General features: G+C 36.9%; 1 protein-coding gene across 18 annotated transcripts in view; it reads right to left on the bottom strand.

Moving 5' to 3' along the window:
• Window positions 1-22,678, bottom strand: part of COL25A1 (collagen type XXV alpha 1 chain) — a 467,566-nt gene that overhangs the window by 91,831 nt on the left and 353,057 nt on the right. For all 18 annotated transcript variants that reach the window (XM_019829115.3, XM_019829105.3, XM_019829103.3 and 15 more), the window contains 2 exons: window positions 12,977-13,003; window positions 10,686-10,730 (listed from right to left, as the gene is read on the bottom strand). In XM_019829115.3, coding sequence (XP_019684674.2) covers window positions 10,686-10,730; window positions 12,977-13,003 — 72 coding nt within the window. The remainder of the gene's footprint in view (window positions 1-10,685; window positions 10,731-12,976; window positions 13,004-22,678) is intronic.

The following is a 22,678-nucleotide window of genomic DNA, read 5'->3' as shown; positions in this document are numbered from 1 at the left end:
ACCCCTGTGCCTCAAATGGAGGGTGAGCAGTAGCTGGTGCAGTGCTGGTTCCATGAATTATCATGTCGTCCAAAGTTCCCACGAGATTCTTTCGGAGCTTGTATGTGTGATCATTTACCTCAGGTAAACGAGGTACCTCATTTACTTAGAAAATTTTCTTGGGGCGCCTGGGTGGCTCAGTCGGTTAAGCATCCGACTTCGGCTCAGATCGTGATCTCGCAGTCCGTGAGTTCAAGCCTCACGTCGGGCTCTGTGCTGACAGCTCAGAGCCTGGAGCCTGTTTCAGATTCTGTGTCTCCCTCTCTCTGACCCTCCCCCATTCATGCTCTGTCTCCCTCTGTCTCAAAAATAAAGGTTAAAAAATTAAAAAAAAAAGAAAATTTTCTTGAAATCATGATACCCACATATTATTATTATTATTATTATTATTATTTGTTGTTGTTGTTGTTGGACTACGGATGTCACCTGGTGATTCCTTATTCCTCAGACGCCTGATTAAACTTGGCTCCAGGCCCGATGTCACAGGTGAAGGAAGTCGTGATATGCTCCCCATGACCCTTCTGCTGGGGTTCATCTCTGTTTTGCCCCAGACCAGTTCAGATGGATTTAGTCAGTTTTCTTCACCAGTTCCCTCCAGAACCCTACTCTCCCCAGGCCTTTTGTGAGTTCAGGATTGAATATCTGGTGTTCCTGGGAAGGTGTCACATCACAGAGCAGGTGGTTTTCCTCATCTGGCTGGCTTCTTCATCTCCCCTTTCCATCTCACCTTCCTCCTTCCTTTCCTCCTTCCTAGACCACCCTGTGCATTCAGCTTCACTCTCTCTAATGTAAAATGATTTAGAAGTTTCTAAAAGGCTTCTGCTTGCATGCCCAATCTCTAATTCTTTTCCTCCTTCTTGCGTAAAGGCAGAGGAAGCTTTGTAACTTGGTCAAAGAACACCCAGAAAACCTGGGTGGGTTTGGTTATGTGTCCTGTAGAGGGCTCTGTCTTGTTTACCTAATCAGCAAAATCACTTCCTAAAATTAGAATCTGTCTTGTCCACATTGGTAATACGAATACTAATGAGTAGAAAGTTGACAGGTCTATCAGCTAGCAGCTTAATAAAAACATTCTATTTCAGAAAATTTCCTGAAATGGGTCTTAAAGTGATTAAAGTCATAACTAAACTAAACCTAGTAACCAAACATTCATTATGCTTTTTAAAACCAGTACAGATGTCTATGGGGCACCTGGGTGGCTTAGTCCATTAAGCATCTGACTCTTGATTTCGGCTCAGGTCATGATCTCAGGGTTCTGGGGATGGAGCCCCACGTCGGGCTCTGTGCTGACAGCGTGGAGCCTGCTTGGGATTCTCTCTCTCCCTCTCTCTCTCTCTGCCCCTCCTCTGTTTGTGTTCTCTCTCTCTCTCTCCCTCTCTCTCAAAATAAGTAAATAAACTTTATTTAAAAAATAAATAAATACAAATGTCTAAAACTGTAAAATAAGTAAACATGGCAATTGTATCAATAATATTATGGTATGGACTATTTCAGAAATAAGTCTGCTAGTGAAGACTTTTTAGTTTTTGTACTGCTAATATAGACATAAATGTACAAAATACAATTTGAACAGAGAAATTCGGATGCAAAGAGATAGCTAAGAATTAAGTGCTCACAAAACACAGCTAAGTTGTGTTATTTTGGGTGAAATTTACATAAATGAAAATCATGTGCCTTGAGCACACCCCTAAGATTTGTAGGTCAGGTTTGGGCAGAAGTACACATGGATGACCCCACAGGGCTAATATCCTCCCTTCTTTTCTCAACCCTAGTCCTATTATTCACCAGCAAGGGCCTGGAGGGTTGTGTGTGAATATCACAGCCTACAAGCTTTGCCCATAGCTCCCTATCGATAGCTGCTCCAAGGTCACACACAGGTTCAGGTGTGCACATGCCAGTTTGTGGTTACTCATGGGAATATGGACCTGGAGAAGAGACCAATACAAGCATTGAAAGTAGAATCAGGACAGTTGGGGGGCGCCTGGGTGGCACAGTCGGTTAAGCGTCCGACTTCAGCCAGGTCACGATCTCACGGTCCGGGAGTTTGAGCCCCGCATCAGGCTCTGGGCTGATGGCTCAGAGCCTGGAGCCTGTTTCCGATTCTGTGTCTCCCTCTCTCTCTGCCCCTCCCCTGTTCATGCTCTGTCTCTCTCTGTCCCAAAAATAAATAAACGTTGAATCAGGACAGTTGGGGCAGGAATTCCTAGGTCGTAGGTGCCTAGGACAGGATTCAGAAGTGGGGGGATTGGGCTTTGAGTAGGCATGCCTCCTTGGCCCTCTGGACTCCTCACACTGTGGGGAGGGTCACACAGGAAGAACAGAACAGGCAAGATGAGAATCACTGCTTGCCTGGGTCTAAAGGAAACACCATCCAGCATTTCACTTTGAAATAACTTATAAAAGGTACCAAAATGAGCAAACACCAGCCAGAGAGCACGGTGCCACATAGGGTTGTCTTTTCCATATATATAAAATTATTCACCGTGTGTACTTTCACGGGGAAAAAAAGATTAAGAACAAAGTCTTCTGTTTGGGGAAGATATAATCAAAATAGGATAAAGGGGGTTGTGTGAAGTGGAAGAGTTTCTTAGCACTGGGATAAATCAGATATAGTATAGCTGTTCCGCTTCCTTGTGTTAACACAAATCTCTTCTAACTTAGACAATTAGTGACAATTCTTGCAACTTCCCATGGAACTGGGACGGCTAGAAAAGAAATCGCAGTGGTAGTAGCTAATCAGCATCTGGCATTTTCATAGGCAGGGAAGGAGGGAGAGGCCATGACCTCTGTGTGCCCACTTACACAGAAACTCCAAAGTTTTGTGGGATGTTTGGGGGAAAACACTCATTCACGCTCTGCATGTTGGTAGGAAAGAATGAATCCCCAGGCGTGACTAGCAGCCACCCAGCAACCAAGGGGAGAGCAGGCGCTAGGGTGAAGGCCGCAGCCAGGAGGCCGGGGCGAAGACAGGAAAGAATCTGGATTCTCAGTGATAAGGTTTAGTTGCCAGAGCAAAGCAAAGGTGAATCCCTCATCAGTGCCAGACTTTCAAGTTCTCTGACCAAGAAACACCTGTATTTTTCAAAAGTAGTTCTGTTAAGTATTCTAGGACTTGCAACATAATGTGCCTTCAATAATATATCTGTTTTATAAAGTTTTAAAACCCAGCTAATTTCTTCTTTCCTAAAGCATAGTTCTTAATGATCTATGTATAGTTTGAGTGATAAATTCCCTTTTTTTCTTGGGAAGAGAATATGTCTAATTATTAATAGAAATGTTAAGTGGTTATGTCCAACTGGAAAAATTCTAAAGTCCTTTGAAGAGTCGTAGAAAGAAATAATAGTTCTTACTAACATTTGCTTATACACCCAGGAGACTTCTGAGTCATGGAGTTATTAATGCCCCTAAAACAGAGAAGAACATAGTCTGTCCTTATTTAATATTTTATTTAAAAATATTTAACATATTTTAAAAAGTTACATTTATTACTTTTTTTCTGATTAAATTTTGAGGTAAATATTATAATCTTCATTTGATAAACGAAGACACTAAGGTTCAGAGAAGGTAGGTAACTTGCCCAAGGTCATACAAATACTGAATGGCAGAGCTGAGATACTCTGAATTTAAGATCCTCATTCTCAATGGTGGAACCAGAGTCTTGTGCAGTCAGATCAGACCGTCTGGTTTTGATGCTGAACTCCATCACAAACACCTCGGTAACTCTGGACAAAACATTTATCCTTTCTGCGCTCCCATTTCCTCATTAATAAAGAGGAGAAAATGCTAGTTCTCCCTTCATAGTATTGCTTTGAGGAGTAAGTGAGCTATTCTGCACACAACACCAGGGACAGTGCCTGACAGTAAATGCTGAATACATGTTAGTATTTACTATAAACTGCACGCTTGTGTTGTCTGCATTAGGCGAGAAGGCAGAGAAGGGAATCCTGAAAGAAATTCGATTTCTCATAAATTAATCCCACTGATGCTATCTCACAGTTGGAAAACGGTTACTATCCATTTGACAATGTGGGCTTGTATCAAATAGATGGAATTGGGTAGATGCTAACCTGTTAGGATTGTCACAATACGTTATTTCATTGCAGCCTTATTCTTAATACAAGTTTCCAAAATCCAGAGTATCATTTAGAGGTCAGAGCTTATGACACAAGAACAGGCTTTGTGGCTTACATTGATTTAATATTTTATTTTATTTATTTATTTATTTTTTTTTCAACGTTTATTTATTTTTGGGACAGAGAGAGACAGAGCATGAACGGGGGAGGGGCAGAGAGAGAGGGAGACACAGAATCGGAAACAGGCTCCAGGCTCTGAGCCATCAGCCCAGAGCCTGACGCGGGGCTCAAACTCACAGACCGCGAGATCGTGACCTGGCTGAAGTCGGACGCTTAACCGTCTGCGCCACCCAGGCGCCCCTTGATTTAATATTTTAAAGGTCATAAGCTTGGAGAGAAGGTAGACCATGATGAACACAAAAACCCCACAGTAGTTGATCATACAGTGTTTTAGAAACCAAATTCTAAGACCAAGGTGGTCTGCAATTTAATTTGTAAGTACTGCACCACAGAGGTAGTTTCTCTCCCCTTGCCAAACGCCGTTCACCTGTTAGGTCTCACTTATAGTTACTTACCTATTCAGAGCAGCATTAGTTGGCCCTATGCACTAGGCCGGGCTGCCCTATGCTACTATGCCACATTCATACTGCAATGTAACTGTTTTTTAGTATAACTGTTCATTCAATGTCCCCATCCCCAGTTAGGGTGCAAATTCCATGATGGCAGAGACAGCTTTAATGTCAGTGCTCAGATGGTGCCTGGCACTTAGGAGTAAGGGCTGAACGGATGATTGAAAAAATCAGCAAGTGAATCTGTGGATACATTTATGGGAAGTTTAAAAAAAAAAAAAAGCGGGGCGCCTGGGTGGCGCAGTCGGTTAAGCATCCGACTTCAGCCAGGTCACGATCTCGCGGTCCGTGAGTTTGAGCCCCGCGTCGGGCTCTGGGCTGATGGCTCAGAGCCTGGAGCCTGCTTCCGATTCTGTGTCTCCCTCTCTCTCTGCCCCTCCCCCGTTCATGCTCTGTCTCTCTCTGTCCCAAAAAATAAATACACGTTGAAAAAAAAATTAAAAAAAAAAAAAAGCTTTCCCAGATTATGTATGCAAGTGAATCAGATCTAGTAAATCAGCATTTTTGTGATCCTTTCTACAAAACATACTCTTTTCAATTAAAATGGAAAATAAGTGGACTTGATGATATCATAATTCAAACACGTTTGCTTTATTGTTTGTTTTGCAACAGCCTGTGAGCAGCTTGCCTTCTCTTACACCCCTTTTCCTAGGAATCCCATCCCTCACGTTTTGTTCCTCCCCTCTCCCAATATTTTAGTGGAATAACAGAATTTAGTAGAATGATAATTATTATCAAATTCTAAAGTAACGTACCGAAAAGAAGTCAGGGGGAAAGTAGTTTTACAAAATCTTTACTACACTTGATTTATTCCAAGTCAACATTAAACTACCTCTTATAACTAACTTGTCACTCTTCTTTAAAGGACCTCAAAGTTAATTACATAAAGAATAGAAACACTGTTTGTTCCACTTAACAAGTAAAATTGAATGAAAAGTCTCTTTAAGGGTAAGCTTATATATAAAAATGCCTGAGAATGTACGAACCACATTCAGGGATGAAGTGATTTGACTACTTGGGATGTCCTGTAATAGGAAAATGATGATATTTCTTTAAGAAGAAAGGATGCATCCTATTGTTATAATTACTAGAGACAAAAGTCATGCGTTCTTAGAATTCTAAGGTACATAATTGCTAACTGTAGGAAATAGAAAAATAATTTGTCTCAACTTTAACCTGCAACATGATTGAATTGCTGTAAGATACTTTCCCTGAATTATTCATTAATCTGGAATCAGAAATCACTTATTTCATTTACTCTGAATATCTTTTCTTAAAGTCTAAATTGGAAAGTCACAACTGTATTGGATAATGGATAACTGAGTAAATTCTGTGATAGAAAAATCTTAAGCTAACCAACCAGAAAACAAACAGAACATAATATATTCAAATTCTTCAGGAATTTAATTCAGACTATTTAATGTTAGATCCAAGGCAGCCAAAGAAAAGAGTGTATTTAGTTGTTAAAGTAAGTGAATCAAGAATAAAAAATACTGAGTTCATTGAATAGCCCACTTAATAGACTTGAATAAATGACTTGACCTTTGGAAGTCTGAGAGCTTCAATTTATCTGCTCTCTAAATACACTTACAATAAAAATGCCATTAGAAGTATGCTGTGAGGATTAATGTCAGTGAAGAACTGTGAGACCCATGGATAAGAGATGAAAAGGAACTCTAAATACCATAACTATAAACTAATTAAAATTTAATGTTCCTTAAAAATCACATAGCTATCTGAGATAGATTCATAGATGATACGCTAACATCATTTTTTATTTATATTATGTTTTGAAGTTTCAAAAACAATAAATTCTAGAAAATGTTTGAAAAATACGTGAACAAGATCCTCTGATGTTTGTCTTTTGTTTTGGAAACAATCTCTAGGAATCTGGGGCCTGAGAAAAATTCTAGCTTGCTTAAACAAAACCATTGGTTTTTAATCCTGAAAATCTTTATCATTATTTTCATAGTAACAAACAGACAAGGGTGTTAACTGCACCAATTAGACTTTTAAAGTACTCTGTCTTTGTCCCTAGATCTCCTCTTAGATGGCATTTGCACAGTGCTGGGCACTGATTGTTATGCAAGTAAACTGTCATTATGATGATTTGTTTTTATGAGTGCCAATTAATGTGAAAATATGGAAAGGGTAAAAAATATAAGGTTATAATAACACCTAATAAAAGCTGAGATTTAAAAAGTTCTGATACACACACACATATATATACAAAAATTATAGACAGCAATTTATTTTGTCAAAGGATTCTTCAGTTTAAAAGACAGTTCTACCACCAAATTATTTTTAAAATCTCCCACTCCTCCAGTATATCTGAGGAGTAGGGTTTAATTTGGAAATGTTCAGATATACATGTCTTCATATATGCATGTGGGTGTGTGTATGTATGAGAGAGAGAGAGACAGAGACAGAGAGACAGGGATAATGAATATTGGACCACAAACAAAATGTTAATTATACCTTTAAACCAACAAGATCTATTCTTGAGAATTACAAAATTTTTGTGTCCAATACGATTAGCTGAGAAGAAGAGGATAACATTTCATGTTTTTAGGTGAGACTTAGTATTAACTGTGCCCCAACTACTTTGGCTGCTGGCAACAAATCTAAATTATGGAAACAACAGCTTGCAGAATTGGGAACAGAGAATGCTAGAAGCTGGTTGAATTGGAAATGAGACACGGGTGACTTTATCTCTTAGAGACTTAGAAACAAATTAGTACAGCTCTCATTTTACAAATGAAAGTGCCTTGAGCCCCCAGGAAAAGGGTCTTTCAAAGGCTGCACATGAGGTGAACGCACAGGGCATCCTGCTGCCAGGACAGCGCTCCTGGGCAGGTGAGTGGAGAGAGAGCCGGGGGACAGAGAAAGATTTTACCTTCCTGGGTCTGTTTGCATATTCATATTCTTCCTATCATGATTCAGCTGGCTTCTGCTCCCTGCTGGAGGATAAACCTAGGACTCATTTGCTGAAATTCTTATAGCACAATCCTACTCCTACTACTGCTACTGCTACTATAGATATTTGATAACATGCACTGGGCATCTATAACATCACGTTCACTTTAGGGACATTATCTGGTTAATACTGCAAGGTCTGTGTTTACATTTTACACCCAAGCCTTAGAAACATTATGTAACTTGTCCAAATGAGGATGAGGATCTGAAGCATTCTCTCTCTCTGACTACAGAGTCCACACTTTTTCCTACCACACATTTCACAGAAGGATACTTGGGAGCCCTTTGTGGATTGTGATGCCCTAAAGAGCTAGATTAGGGTTTAATGCCATGTTCCTGCTTATGTAAGTCCTTTCTCCTAATACAATCTGAATATCTGGAAGACATTACAAAAATAGGAAATATTTAGATTAGCAGTTACAGTGCCAATATTTGAAGGAAAATAGTGTAAAAAAAAAAAAACTCACTACCAAGTTTATTGGCCAAAGCCAATCACCAATTTTGTCAATCTGAATGGATGGAAAACAAACAAAATATATTCTTAAAACAGTTTACTTTTCTTTCTTTTTTAGAAGGAAAAAATCTTTCTATCTTATAGTTGCTATTTGTTGTATTTCTGATGGCTTAGAAATCAGATCTTCATTAATCATCTGAAAACTATTTTCTGAGCAACAAAAGTACTTCTTTGGAAAAGTGAAATTGTGATGTAGGAAAAAATATTTTCTTAAGACAGTTTGAGAACATTTAGGTGCTTTAAAAAATTATATCATTGTAAGCTCTTTTCTTAGAAAAACAAATTATAGAGATCCAAAACACATTTCATATGCTTAAGTACAGAATTATTACTCTATTTCCAGCTTTTTTTTTTTTACTGTCTCAATGATCTGCTATTTCAGTGAAAGGGGCTCATAGTTTTTGCACTTTATTTTCCTAAAGATGATATAGCAAATATTAGATAATGACTAGCATTAACAGAAATTTCATTCGCAAAGTTTTAGGTTAAATCCCATGGAGTAAGAAAAAACAATCTTAAGCTACATTTTGCTAATACCTTAATAAAAGTGTGAAATTATTTAACTTCCCTAGGCCTTATAGAAAACACTTTAAAATGCCACAAAGATGTATAACAAGACATAAAACTGCAAATATTAACTGTCTATTTCCTTGAAATATAATTTAAACTTGGTGACTAGGACAAGAAAATGTCACATTCCTTTCTCTTGCTAAGGAAATTGCATATTTCCTCTGCAAAAATAAAGAATACGTGGTCTTCATAAACATATATGTGACAGTTTTAAAGTTGTTTTGTTTCAGGTTAAAGGTTTCTATAAATTTTCATGATTGCCTCAAAGTTGAAAAAGAAGAAAAGCAGAGAAGAGAAAGCAAAACATTAGGTGTACAAGCTTTGTTTTTTACAATTTAAAATACATTTCTGTTATACCTATATTTTGTCCTCTGTAAATATTATCTTGACTTAAGTAATTTTAAAATCCACCTGAGAGTGAATATACTTTCAAATTTTTGTTTCCTTCCATGATCTGCAATGTTCTAAATAGAAAGTTAATCTTTGCTCTTCACCAGGATTTGTGAAGCAAACAGACGTACATTTTATTAAGTGGAAAATAGAGCAGTGACCTGGGCAGTTCAGTGCTGATAGCTGCACAGTGCTTGGCTGTGGACTAAAGGATACCATAAGCTTTGGTTGAGGACATTAATTTCACTAGAAATTGAGTAATTCTGGAAGCAGCAAGCCTCTTTTAAGACACAGGTCAGTCAAATTTCCAGGATTTTGTTAAAATAAAATGAAGGAAAAGTTTAATTATAAAATCAAACACTGTCATAAGGGTTTCATGTCTACTTACCATTTAATCCTCATATTGACCCTAACAGGTAGAAACTGTTACTGTCTCCCTTTTATAGATGAGGAAACTGAGGCCAAAGAATTCAAGGACTTGGCCAAAATTCATGTGGCCTCTACGTGGCAGACTCATGCCTTTTGCTAGCCACTCAATAGGTTTTAAATAGTGATTGTTAATGTCTTATTAGAGAAGAAAAGATGGACAAAATGGGAAAGGTCACTAATAGGACTATTCTGTCTGTAAGCATTGGGCTCACTATGTTTTCAGAATTTAATCCAGAGTGCATGGATTTAAAGTTCTCTGTTGAACACAGCTTATGGGTCATAAGATTTCACAGGGCCAGTCCAAAAACTCTGAGGGAGCTCCCTGGCTCCTGGTAGACTGGCTTTGTTAGCCGCCATTATGGCTTTCCTGGTCTCTGTAGAGATTTTAGATTGAAAAGCCAGTCAGAACTGTTGGGGAGCAAGACCCACCTGTGAGATGATGCTAGATGCTCTCTGTCCAACTGGTAAGTATGTTGCAGGAATAGATACACACACACACACACACACACACACACACACACACACACACGTCTATGTAGAGTTGCAGGATTTTCTTATTTTATTTTCCCCTCATTATTAACAGAACAATAAAAGTGTACTACCAGAGCTTGGCAAATCTATTTAAATCCTAATTTTTCTTAACAGTAAAAAGAGGTTGCTCCGAGATTCAGAATATTCCAATAGGCTCCTTCTGTAAGAATAACTTTTGTTAATGAAGGAAATAATACATGTTACTTTTGTCATGACAAGAATAACCTGGGCATATTTTATCACAATTAATGTTAAACAAAAAGTTTTTCCTATTCCATGTATATTTATAAGAGAGACATAGTTGTATCTCCTACAAAACTTATCAAAGTAAAATGGAAAATTTTCTAAGAGTTTCTATTTACTATATCATTAGAAATTAAATTAGTTTGATCTTTTGCACCATAACGTCCCCATACTTCAAAAGCATATGTCATGTTTTTATAAGTATGTAAACTTTTTACTAACATTACAGACTAGAATAATTCTGTGATTTGAATCCCCCTAAAATCATCAAAAATACTCTATAGAACTTACCTTTTGACCATTTACCCCTGGAATTCCAGGCATTCCAACAGAACCCTAAGAAGAGACATGATTGAATTAAGTAGATGTAATCACAAAATATTTCAAGTCTAAATTTATATTCTATTAGTTATGTCAGCCATAACTTTACCTTGCTAAAACATGTGTGGGAGGCTAAGTTTTTCAGATCTTATCCACTGTATTCAAATATATAATGTAAGCAGACTATCAAGCATCCCCAGAAAGTATGCAGTTAAATTTAACCATGTTTCCAAATATCCACTTAACCCTAATATGATTTTAAAGAAATTCACATCACAAATTGAGATCTACAGTGATCAGAAGGACATCTGGCTCTAAACTTGGGTGCTTTTAAGAAACAGATTGGTTTAGTTCCATCTGGAAAAACCTAGCAGTAACAGTAACTCTTGAATTTCATGAGTTTAAATACCATAACACAAAAGGTAATTAAAATAATAATCACTTGTTCCATAATTAGTCAAAAAGGAGATCCATACTGTAAACTCAAGTTTGTTGTATTTGAAGCATTTTCTCCCGGACTTTCAGGGAGTACATTTAAGCCATGTGAGTGTGAATATGTCGCCTAATTACTAGAAAAGGTGTTACAAATGTTAAACAGGGAGTAGGAATAACACAACAGTACATCAAATATTGTTAAGTGTGTGTATGTGCATGCCCACTGGGACATGGACGCACATGTGTATGGGTGATTATGAATGGTTGGACACAGGTGGGATGAACTGAGGATAAGAAACCTAATGTCACCTGAAAAAAATCTATGACATTTACCTGGATATAGAAACATTAACAAATGTTTTTATTTTTATTTTTTACTTTATTTTTAAAGTTTATTTATTTTGAGAGAGAGTGCATGCACAGGGAGGGGCAGACAGAGAGGGAGAGAACCTCAAGCAGGTTCTGCACTGTCAGCTCAAAGCCCGATGTGGGGCTCAATCCCACGAACCATGAGATCGTGACCTGAGCCAAAACCAAAATTTGGATGCTTAATCAACTAAGCCACTCAGGCACCCCAACAAGTGTTTTAAAATAGTGATGTCATTTCCCTTTCAGGCTCTGGAGAAACCATTTTTAAATAAAATGTGTTTATTCTTTGTCTCACACTAGATTTTCCTAAGTTGATGTACAATATTAAATTTCTTTAGTAATAATGGGAAAAGGTTTTTTTTTTTTAAAAAAAGAGTAAATATAAACATGAAACTGCTCTGAGAGAGAAAGTCTATTAAAAACATAGTCATGAAAAAATATGTATGGTTATTATTTGCAAAACAAATTGAGATAGCAAGTTCCTTAGTGCTTTTGGTAATTATATCGAGTGGGTCATTAAAAGACTTCCTGAAGCCTCAGGCAGTAATTTTATCCTGGTTGCATGTGGATTAGGGTAGCTTTACAATTTCACACCATGCTTAATAGAGACATTACTGCGCAGGACAAAGTGTTCTTATACACAAGTTGTCTCACAACTCATTGGCTTTTACTTGGTTTGTAGGATTATGTTTCAACAGATGCCACATGCCCAGCACTTGGGGGATAAGAAGTCTCTATCTTTGATGGATTCCAAAGATAAAGAATAATCACTTTTCCACCTGTTGTAACACAATTGTTTTCTTTAGTTTTCTGCAGGTTAAATATCCCTGTTCCCCCCATTGTGAGGTGGGAGTTGTAACAGGGAATGGAGACTTAGCGATATTTTGTTGGCAACGGGCCATCTACCTGCTATTGATATATTTACTACTGTAGTACTGATGTTATTTTAGAAGCACTAGACCCTTTCCATCAGAATGTAATGGTGAATTCTGATGACTGAGAAATGACAATCAGGAAGTCACCTAAGCAATGGAAAACACTAGTGGGCCAATCGAATACAGTCACCAAACGAGTAAATCTTTTGTTCTGGTCAGTGCTAACGTCATTTGGTAATAATATATTTGAGCAGGACGATGCATTCAATCTGCAATGTCATTTGACCCTTCAAATTCTAAGTTTTGTCACAATGCTTTACCACTATTTTGATTAAAAGTTCAATAACCTACAAAATCGGGGCAGACAGCTTAAAAAGAATTTACTCTGGATATATTGGATTTTCTATAATGGAGTTGATTAGAAATCTAATGGCTCACATTATATGATTGTATTTTTAGAAAGCAAAATGCACAAACCAGATTGCTTCGGCATGGCTTACAGTAGCTAATTCTATTCACCTCTCATGCTAGCCATTAGGCAATGTGAACATAATTACTTCCCCAGTACTGTTTATACTCTACCTTTTGTCCTGGAGGCCCCAGAGGACCCTAAAAAAAGAAAAACCATTCAATTAACATAATAATGTAACCATTTAAACTTAAACGACCAATTAAAACTGTCGTAGTCTGCAAAGGATCCCTTTGCTGTGCAGAAATATGCTGATGTTTTGTACATCGAGGAAAACGAAAATTATTGGTTGGAATTACACAATAGGTCTTTTCTTCTCTCTTGTTCTCTTTTGAAGAACGTGAAACATATGCAATAAGATTCTGATTTTTCCTTTAAAAAAAGAACCTTTGCTGTTACAAGCATCTGTTTCTTCAAATACCTGAAAATCTATCACATCAATCTCATTTAGAAGGCTAGAGATGTAGCTGCCAGAAGCAGTTAAAATGCAGTGCGGTTCCCCAACAAACAGGCACGTTATTTGACTTCTGCATCTGCAAAACTTCGGTAAGCAGATTTGCAAAGGAAATAATTGAATAGCATCACAAAGAAACATGTTTTACTCCATTCTTCCTCTTATGAAATGTGGTTGACCTACACAAAACTGGTTTACACACTAGGGGATGGCAAGATCAATTGTAGCACCTAGGGTGTACCAGAAAAGGAACAAAAGATGTGGTCAGCTGTTGATAACCTACCATACGGGGGGTTGGGGAGGGGGTGGAGAATATGATATTTAGGAAGATGAATGGGGAAATTTACATCCAAAGTGAAAATATGGCAGTTCTCAGATTTGGCAGTTTTTCAACCACAAAGTCAGCATTGGAATCCTTTTCACTTCATGTAGAACAAGGCACAATTTTGGGATGGTGGAAAAGAGCACAAAGATACACAGTTATAACTCTATTTATGTCTATTTTTAAATAAAAAAAATATTAAGCATTTTTCTAATTCTTTCAAAAACACTTTTAATTTTAGTATATTTTAACAGTTATACTTTTTATAATGCTAGCTTACTCTATCATTTCATGTTAACAAGCTCTGTATTCCATTATACCTTACCAATTACTAGCCTATTTTCAGTGTGTGATATTTCAGACAATCAGCATCTTAAGTCATATTCTGTAACATTAAAGAAAGCACGAGAGTGCACATTAGAGGGAGAATTAGTCATTCATAAGTTTTTATGAAAAATACACAATGTTTAGGAACATTCAGAGAATCTGTTCCTCATAAATTATTTTGTAATCCTCACAGGAAGAATAAGAATTTCCTCATAAAATCAGCTGTAGGTTATTGAAAGTGCACTGTGCAATATCACCTTTGTATGTTCCTTTTTTATTTACTCAACCAACCAGCCTCTTAATGAGCTTGTTATCCGGCATATCTGTGCGGTCAGACATACTCCTTCCCTATCTCACTCCTTGTATTTAAAACTTTCCCTGTTTCAGATTTTGCAGAGAAAACAGAGGGTATCAGGTATAAATTCCCTCAACATCATGTCTCTCATCAATCCAAACCCACGTGGACCTCCTTCCTATGTCAGAGGGAAAAGAGACACTCCTCTGCGGGAAGATTCATCCAGTAGACTCTGGAATCCATCCTTGCCTCTGTCCTAGGGGATCTTTCTCCATCAATTATCCCTGCATCTGTATCAGGGCCTCCTGCTTCAAACCAGTTCCTTCCCCTTAGTACATAAACAGGTTTAATCATCTCTCACTTGGGTAAATTGTTTGAGAAGTGAATGCTAATGCTAAGTAAAGGCAGAATTTGGAAGTTGTAGTGATGGGAGATGTGACAGTCGAAGACGATTTGGGTTTTATCATGGTCTATGATTCCATTTTCCCAAGCGTCTCCAGGGCATTTCACTTCTTAAAATGTTGACGTTAGAAAGGAAATCATATAACCTAAGGTGCATTAATTCAGTGTTTAGACTGAGAATGTATATGTTCAATTCAAAAAGGTTTGTTTCCCATTTAAACTTAACTTTGCCACTTGAAAAAATATTGTTCAGTACAGCTGACAATTTGGTACATTGATGGACAACCCAGGAAAGGAAATCAGAGCAATTCCGAAATCAAGTGTTTTAACTAGAAACTAACATATCTGGTATTTTCACATATTGTCTCTGTTGCATGATCACATTAAATCAAAGATTTAGAAAGACTACCCATAACTGTGAAATCCATAAAATTAAATTGTCTATTTCAACACAATATTTCATGAAAATCAAAGGATAGCTATAGAGAAAATAAATAAAAACTTTTTCTTCACAGTTAGGAAATTATTTCTATTTTTGCTAAACTCTAAAAAAAAGCAGTTTTAAAAATGTAACATTAACTTTGAATTGTGAATACATGTCTTGTGGATTATTCATAACTACGTTGCCAAGGGTATATTCTCAGCTACCAAAAATGTGCATATATTCCTTTGAATTCACTGGCAGGAAAAATGGTAGCAAGCCAAGGAGAGTGTCATCTGTTACTAGCAGGGGAGTGGGAATAAAGTGGAACTGGATATAAGGCACAGACGTACATTTGAGTAAGTATAGACACACACACGTACACGGGCACGAGCGCACCCCAAAGAGTTATTTTGCTGAACAAGATTTTGCTTATATGTATGTGCTTTGAGTTTCCTTAGTTAATTATCTCATTATATATCTGTGACATTGTGGTCATTAAATTTAACTTTACCAATGAAAGCTTCACTGATCAAAAATTGATTTTGAAGTTAGAATATGTTGCTACCAGTTGATTAAGATATTCACATTTGAATAATCTTCTGGTTTTGACTATAAATATAAATTAATAAGGTTATGGGAAAATCCCATAGAACCATTCACTAACCATCTAACCTTCTTAAACTTATTTATATTTTCAGTGTGCTCAAAAGTCATTGTGAATAATGGCTCAGATAAAAATGTCATAAGTTCATTACTTACTAGTCAAACTAGTGCTTTTATGATTCCTAAATTAAAGCCAATTATTCTAGTGTTTTAAGGTTTTAAAAATAATTCCATTATTATTATCTCCATGACTTGTGTTTGGATCAAATTAATTTTTCTAAACTAAAGGGTCAATATTTTTAATTCTACTTTTATTAATCAGTAAAGTGTTGCTTTCTAGATATTTTCTTGGTGGGCACCTTTATATTTGCATATGCTTTGTAAGGAACCAATTTAAGTGGGAATAATCTCATCTCTTCTATTTTTCAAAGTAATTTTTGTGTCTATGTCTCAAGATTAAAAACTGTACAACATATAGAATCTCTACATATTAAACTGTATTTCTTTAACTCCAATCGTGTTAAACTGTAATTTAAACCTTAAAATACACTCGTTTAGGTACAGGTTCTAGGTGATGTATTTGAAAGATAAAAACCCAGTGAGCCATTGAAAAATTCTAAGTGTGGAGTAATAACATCACTCATCTAGATGCAGAAAAAAATTTAAACCAAGGTTTTTGTGATCTTATGGAAGAGACGATGGAGAGCTATGCAAAACTTATAAACAAGAAATAAATTAGCGCACTTGATATTCTTTCCTGTTTACCTTCACCCCTGCTAGATTCCATATACAAAGATCATGTAAAATAGGTAGACTATGGTGAACAAGTAAGTCAAAGAAATATGATAGTCCTCATTTGGTGATTGCCTTCACCAGTAAGTGTGTTATTCAGGTCTGAGAGTGATCTTTTAGTCTTCCTGCTCCTAGCCCATCAGATAATTACTCAAGAATCACTCCATCCTGCCCTTTCCATCAGCTGTATTACTATGCCCTTGTTCAAACCCTCTTCTCTCCCACATAGTTGATGGGCGTCTACCTGAGGGCCATTCAGCCTTTCGTCTCCTTCCACCTCTCTCTACAGTGCTGCCTGAGTGAGTTTTCTAGAAGACTAATCGGTTCATACCTTTCCTCTGCAGAAAACCCTTCAATGGCTTTTCATAGCTTTTGAGAAAGGTCAGAGCTTTTGTAATAGTGGTGGTTCACCACACGAGCCATGCTTTCACATCTCTGCAACTCTGTACCACTGGCTGTCTGTTCCTAATGGACTTCCTTCTGTTGGTCCTCTCTTCTTTACCCATTCCATCATTCAGAGCTCATTGCCCCTACGCATGGGCTTAGGTTCCCTTCTTTTGTTTTCCAAAGCACCCTTATGACAGCACTTCCTTCATAGAATTTACCAACAGTATTGTAATTGTCTGGTTACTTCTTTCTTCACACTAAATGTCTTCTGTCATGCACAGTAGCTGGCATATGGTAATTGCTCAGTGAATCCTTTTGCATTCATTAATTCTTCCACTTAATAGTTTTCTAGTACTCACTGAGTGTCAGGCAATTTTCTTGGTGCTGAGGAAATAGCAGAGAAAAAAATAAACAAAACTGCATGCCCTCCTAGACTTCGTACTCTAGTGAATGGAGAAAGACAATAAACAAATAAACAAGTAAAATATAAAGTGTGTCAAGTGGTTAAGTGCTAAAGCAAACGGGATTAAGGATTAGGAGAAGTAGATGTGGTAGTATTGTAAAGTGTGGGGGGTACTTAGTGAAGGCCTCAGGGATAAAGTGTCTCTTGGACAGCGCTCTGGAGGAGGTCAGGCAGAGGCATGCATCTAGAAGGGAAAAGAATGTTCTAGGCAAGGGTATAGCAAGTACAAAAGCCAAGAGATGGGCACAGGCTAAGTGTGTTTAAAGAACACTGAGCAGGCTACAGGTAGGTAGCTGAAGGTGGCAATATGGATAGGGAAGGGAGATCATATTTGTATGGCCTTATAGATTTTTGTAAGCACAACAGTGTTTACTTTGAGAATAAAAATGATAGGAATAAATACATAAAATAAGACAAATTTTTCGTGAACCATAGACAACAATGTCTCAAGATGTTCATGAGAAGATTTTTCGCCCTGGCATATACCCAAGTCATTCTAACACTACTGGCATACTCTAATAGCCTCGAGATTACTTCTAAATGCAAGAATGAGTGGAGGAATTCAGTTCATGGCTTCTACATTAACACAACCAAGCAAAAATCATCTTAGTTATACAGTCTCATTAATACGGAAAGTGTTGTGGATGTGGATGTGGATGTAGGTCCAAGGCCTCTAATGTACTTCAGAGAGCCATTATGCAAACCATAGCTAGAATTATCAACTTAAGTTAATTTTCAAAGCACACAGTGAAGAAATGGATGTATCTATAACCATTATGCATTGGCTGCACCTCCAGTTTGTAAAAATTAAAAAAAAAACACTTTTTAATTAAAAAAAAGTTTTTTAACTAAAAAAAAGCTTGATCATGGAATGGAAATGAAATGAAATGGAATGGAAAAAAATTAACGAATTCTTCTGACACCACCGACGTTAGTACAAATTTGATTGAGGTATTAATTACTTAAACAGGATGCAGAGTTTCTAAATGATGTGCTTTGGGTTGCCTCTTGGGAGGTGTTTCAAGGCAAGTTCTGGTTGCCTGCTATTAGGAAATGATGTTCTGTGTGAGCAGGGGGCGGACACAGTTCCTGTTGTGTCCCTGATGGCTAACAGTAAAATTTGAAGCTTTGAAAGCTGCTGGTCATTTCTGGATACAAGAATATACAACCAGCTTCTGTAATAAAAAACACAGGGAACAAGAAAGAGGTGGTCCATCTGTGAAGGGGAGGATAGAAGCCCTAAACTATTAAGCCATTTAAAATTATTTCCTTTTTGAGTTAAGAATTTTTCCATGATTTAATAAAAGTTAGGCGAAATGAAGAAAATACATTAAAGTCAGGTTCTATAGGGAAGAATGATAACACATATCATCTAACTTCTGGAGTCATAAAATGTTAGTATCAGAATTTCTCAGGGACGCGGTATAAAAGACTGTAATTATAACTTTTTGAAAAATATTAACCTGGTCAAATGCATCACAAGATCAGAAAACACATTAGCCTGGTTTATAAGGAGTAGGAGGAAATTTGAAATAAACAATGAAAATTGGTCTTAGGAAGAATTCATTTAAGATATATAAAATTCCATTTTCTATCTGGATGCTTGATGAGGGGCGGTCACGAAGCATAAACTCTAGCCACTATTATATGTATGTCTGGAGTATAATTCAAGTCATGTTTTACAAGATTCAGATTTCATAGCTTAAGTGTGTGGAAATGCCAAACTAGGAACTATTGGGAAATGTTTAGAATATAAGAGAGTGTGCTGAAATGTTTTCAGTGTAAAAGCCAATGATTTAGTTGAACTGGGTATGAAGGAACACAGCATAAACAAGGAAGAGGGGGATAGTGCTGAGATGGGAGAGCCTCATATCTTGTTTTGAGTCTTTCATGGACTCTGTCTTCAGTCACACTTAATCATGTATATTTTCCCAAGCAGTCTCCTATTAGTCTTCACGTGAAGTTCTTAATAATTCTTCGAGGCTCAGCAGTCATAACTCACTTCCTTTGTGAGACTTCTCCAAGGCACCCAGACAGAGCTGGTTTTTATCCTCTTTGCTTCTCTAGCACATTTCAATGGCTATATCTTAATATTTCACATATTTATAAAATCTATCTGACTAGGCAGCAAATTCTTCAGGTCATATATTTTACATCCTCAGTACCTAGGTCAGGGCCTAGCAAGTAAATAGTGATTAAATTGAAAGAGTGAATTAATGAATATAAAAATTATTAAATTGCATTTACTGGATTTCCTCCACCATTTTACCACTCAAACCACCATACCTCTATCATCGAAAGGAGTTCCCAGTTTTGAGGCAGTGGTTTCTCTTTAAGTATCTGGGATTTTTGTGTCAATTATATATATAATTCCATAATTTCTATTATATTTCAAATTCTTATTATTAAGCAATTTCCATTATTTCCTCTAAAAACAGGTCTACTTTGGAGACTATCAATAACATGGCATGTCTTTAGAGAAATTTGTGAATATTTGATTTAAAAGTTTTAAATGGAGTAATTATTTTTTAAAAAGAATAAATTCTTTCTGACTTATTCATCTCATGTGCTGAGTTTTGGGGGTAAAAGGGATGAGTCATTTATTGGTGTTTCTCAAGATTATGAAGCCATGACCTCTGTAAGGAAGGTCTCTTAAAGCTCAGGAAATTAAAGAAGTAATACATTTTTTTCACTAGTTAACAAAACCAGGACCCAAGACTAAATATTGAGCATTAACTACCACCTCAGATTAAAGACAAAGCTAGGTATTTGAGAATCTGTGTTCTGATTAGGTCCCAAAACAGAGACTCTATCACCTCTCACCAGATATCCAGAGCTGAAATTAGCTCATTCCATCCCTTCTAAATATTTAATAAATTGTTTCTTGTTGCTGAACTCAAAATGGAAATGACCCGGAAAGAAGGAAAAATTAACAGGCTTCCTCTGCCCTCTGTGATTAAGCACACTTCCCTAGCGTGCCATAAAGGAAACAAATTTATGGTTCACAAAGGCCTATCACTGTACACTACACTCAGTAAAAAAATATTTCTATTGAGTAAAGTGTAAGTGCTTTTCCTATTTTAAATCAACAATGCTGAGAAACACTAGCTGCTAACATTTAAATATCCCATGATCAGCAGAAGGAGGACATAAATTTAGGATGATAATATATACTCATCTACTATTCAGGCTTATTTTCTATCTAGACCAACACTGTCCATCAGAACTTTCTGGAATGATGGCAGTGGTCTATTTTGCTAGATCCAGTATAATAACCACTAAGGCAAGAGGCCACTAAACTCTTGAAGTGTGGCTAGTGCAATTATTAGGAATTGGATTTAAAATTTTATTTAATTTAAATTTAAATTTAAATGGCCACATATATTACAAACTACAAATCTAGACTGTATAAAACACAGTCAGGTGAACTGAATTCCATCCTCGTTCTGCCATTGACTGCTTGGTCAAGTTATTTAACCACTCTGATGTTATCCCTTTATCTGTGAAGTGAAATATTAGATGATTCCTAAGATTTCTTCTCTTTTACACTCTACTTTACAAATAGCCACATAGCGTGACTAGAAATTGATACAATTACTTTTCCACTATCTTCATGAAAATCAGTCTTTTAGTTATACCACACATACTCACGAACACAGACATACAAATAATCTATAACACACAAATGAATTTATGAAGATGAAGGAGAAAAAGAAGTTTTATAGTGATTCTGTTGGATTTATCCCACCTACTCCTACTCCTGGTATGCAGTGACACCTGTTAGGAGAAAAATATAGAGGTGACTCCTTTGTATTAGTACTTGAGTTATCGATTCATTGATTCATATCATTTGGTCATTCAGTTTATGCACAGTTGCCTCTACTTTGGGTCTGTTCTTCCAAAGGTGAACCACACCACCGGTGTGCACAATAAACTGGAAGAAGAAAAAGTATTTTGAGGCATGTGGATATAGTTCGATCCTGTGAACATCCCAGAATGTCCTCAGGTGAAAGCCCCAGTCTCATAAAGCTGAAGGATGAGGTAGGTGTAGGATGGAAAGGGAGCAGGCCAGGTTCAGAGGCCAGAGCTGGGGCACAGCTCTCTGCATGCTACCACACTCTGCCTTGGATCTCCAAGGAGTGCAACAGTTCCGCATTTGAACTTTTCAAGTCACTATGAGGACATACCTGTGAAGGTCACAGGACAACATATTTTACTTGCCAGTTTATTAATTTGGTTTATACCTGTTAAATATTTCAACACATTGTATAAGGGCTTCCATGTGTACTCTTGCCCTAAAATTTGCACATTTGCCCTTAATCTGCAGATGTTAGGCACAGGACTTATATGGACGCAAGTTTATTTGAGAAATTTCTTCTTAATCTAACAGAGAGATTTGGTAATCTAACAGAATTTGGTAAAGAGATTTGAATTTCATTAATCTCTTCATACAAGAATGACATTTTGCTTTCGTATAGCTCTACAGTATGTTGGATCCTAAAGTTAAAAGAAATGATAACTAGAGAGGTTGATTATAAATTGAAGGAGACCATTTTTAAGGCTTTCTTGCACTAAAACTTAATACATGACTGTTGTTTACTGTATCTAGTTATTTATAGAGTATATAGATGTGCATATATAATATGGCTAAATGGCTATATAATATTTATCTGTGCATTTATAATGAAAACAGAATAGAATGATGGACTTCAAATATGGAAGAGGACTCAGATATCATTTAGTCTCACCACTTTTACAGATGAGGCATCTAAAACCTACATATCTTAATTTGTCTAATATGATATGGCTTACTAGACCTTTATCTGGAACCAGTGTAAGATAGTTAAAAATAGAGCTGATGCGCATCCTAGAGGTTGTTAAAGAAAGGAAATGAGATAGAGAAGAATACAGACAGTAATGTATTCAGCCTTGGAGACTATCTTTTCATATTTATGTTACTTGATTGTGTTCTTTTTAAAAAAATTTTCTTAATGTTTATTTTTAAGAGAGAGAGAGAGAGAGACACACACACACACACACACACACACACACACACACACACACACACACACACAGAGTGCGAGTGGGGGAGGGGCAGCGAGAGAGGGAGACACAGAATCTGAAGCAGGCTCCAGGCTCAGAGCCCTCAGCAAAGAGTGATGCAGGGCTCAAACTCACAAACTGTGAGATCGTGACCTGAGCCAAAGTAGGATGCTTAACTGACTGAGTCACCCAGGCGCCCCTTGATTGTGTTCTTAAACCACTACCGAAAATGCTCCTTCAAAAGTCAATTTTTTGTTTCTAAAACACTGAGCCAACTTTAAAGACAAGTCAAACGTCACTCTC

The sequence above is a fragment of the Felis catus genome, chromosome B1, assembly GCF_018350175.1.
Source record: "Felis catus isolate Fca126 chromosome B1, F.catus_Fca126_mat1.0, whole genome shotgun sequence".
NCBI classification, from domain to species: Eukaryota; Metazoa; Chordata; class Mammalia; order Carnivora; family Felidae; genus Felis; species Felis catus.
The sequence above is the reverse complement of the archived record's forward strand: the minus strand, read 5'-3'. Positions and strand labels throughout refer to the sequence as shown.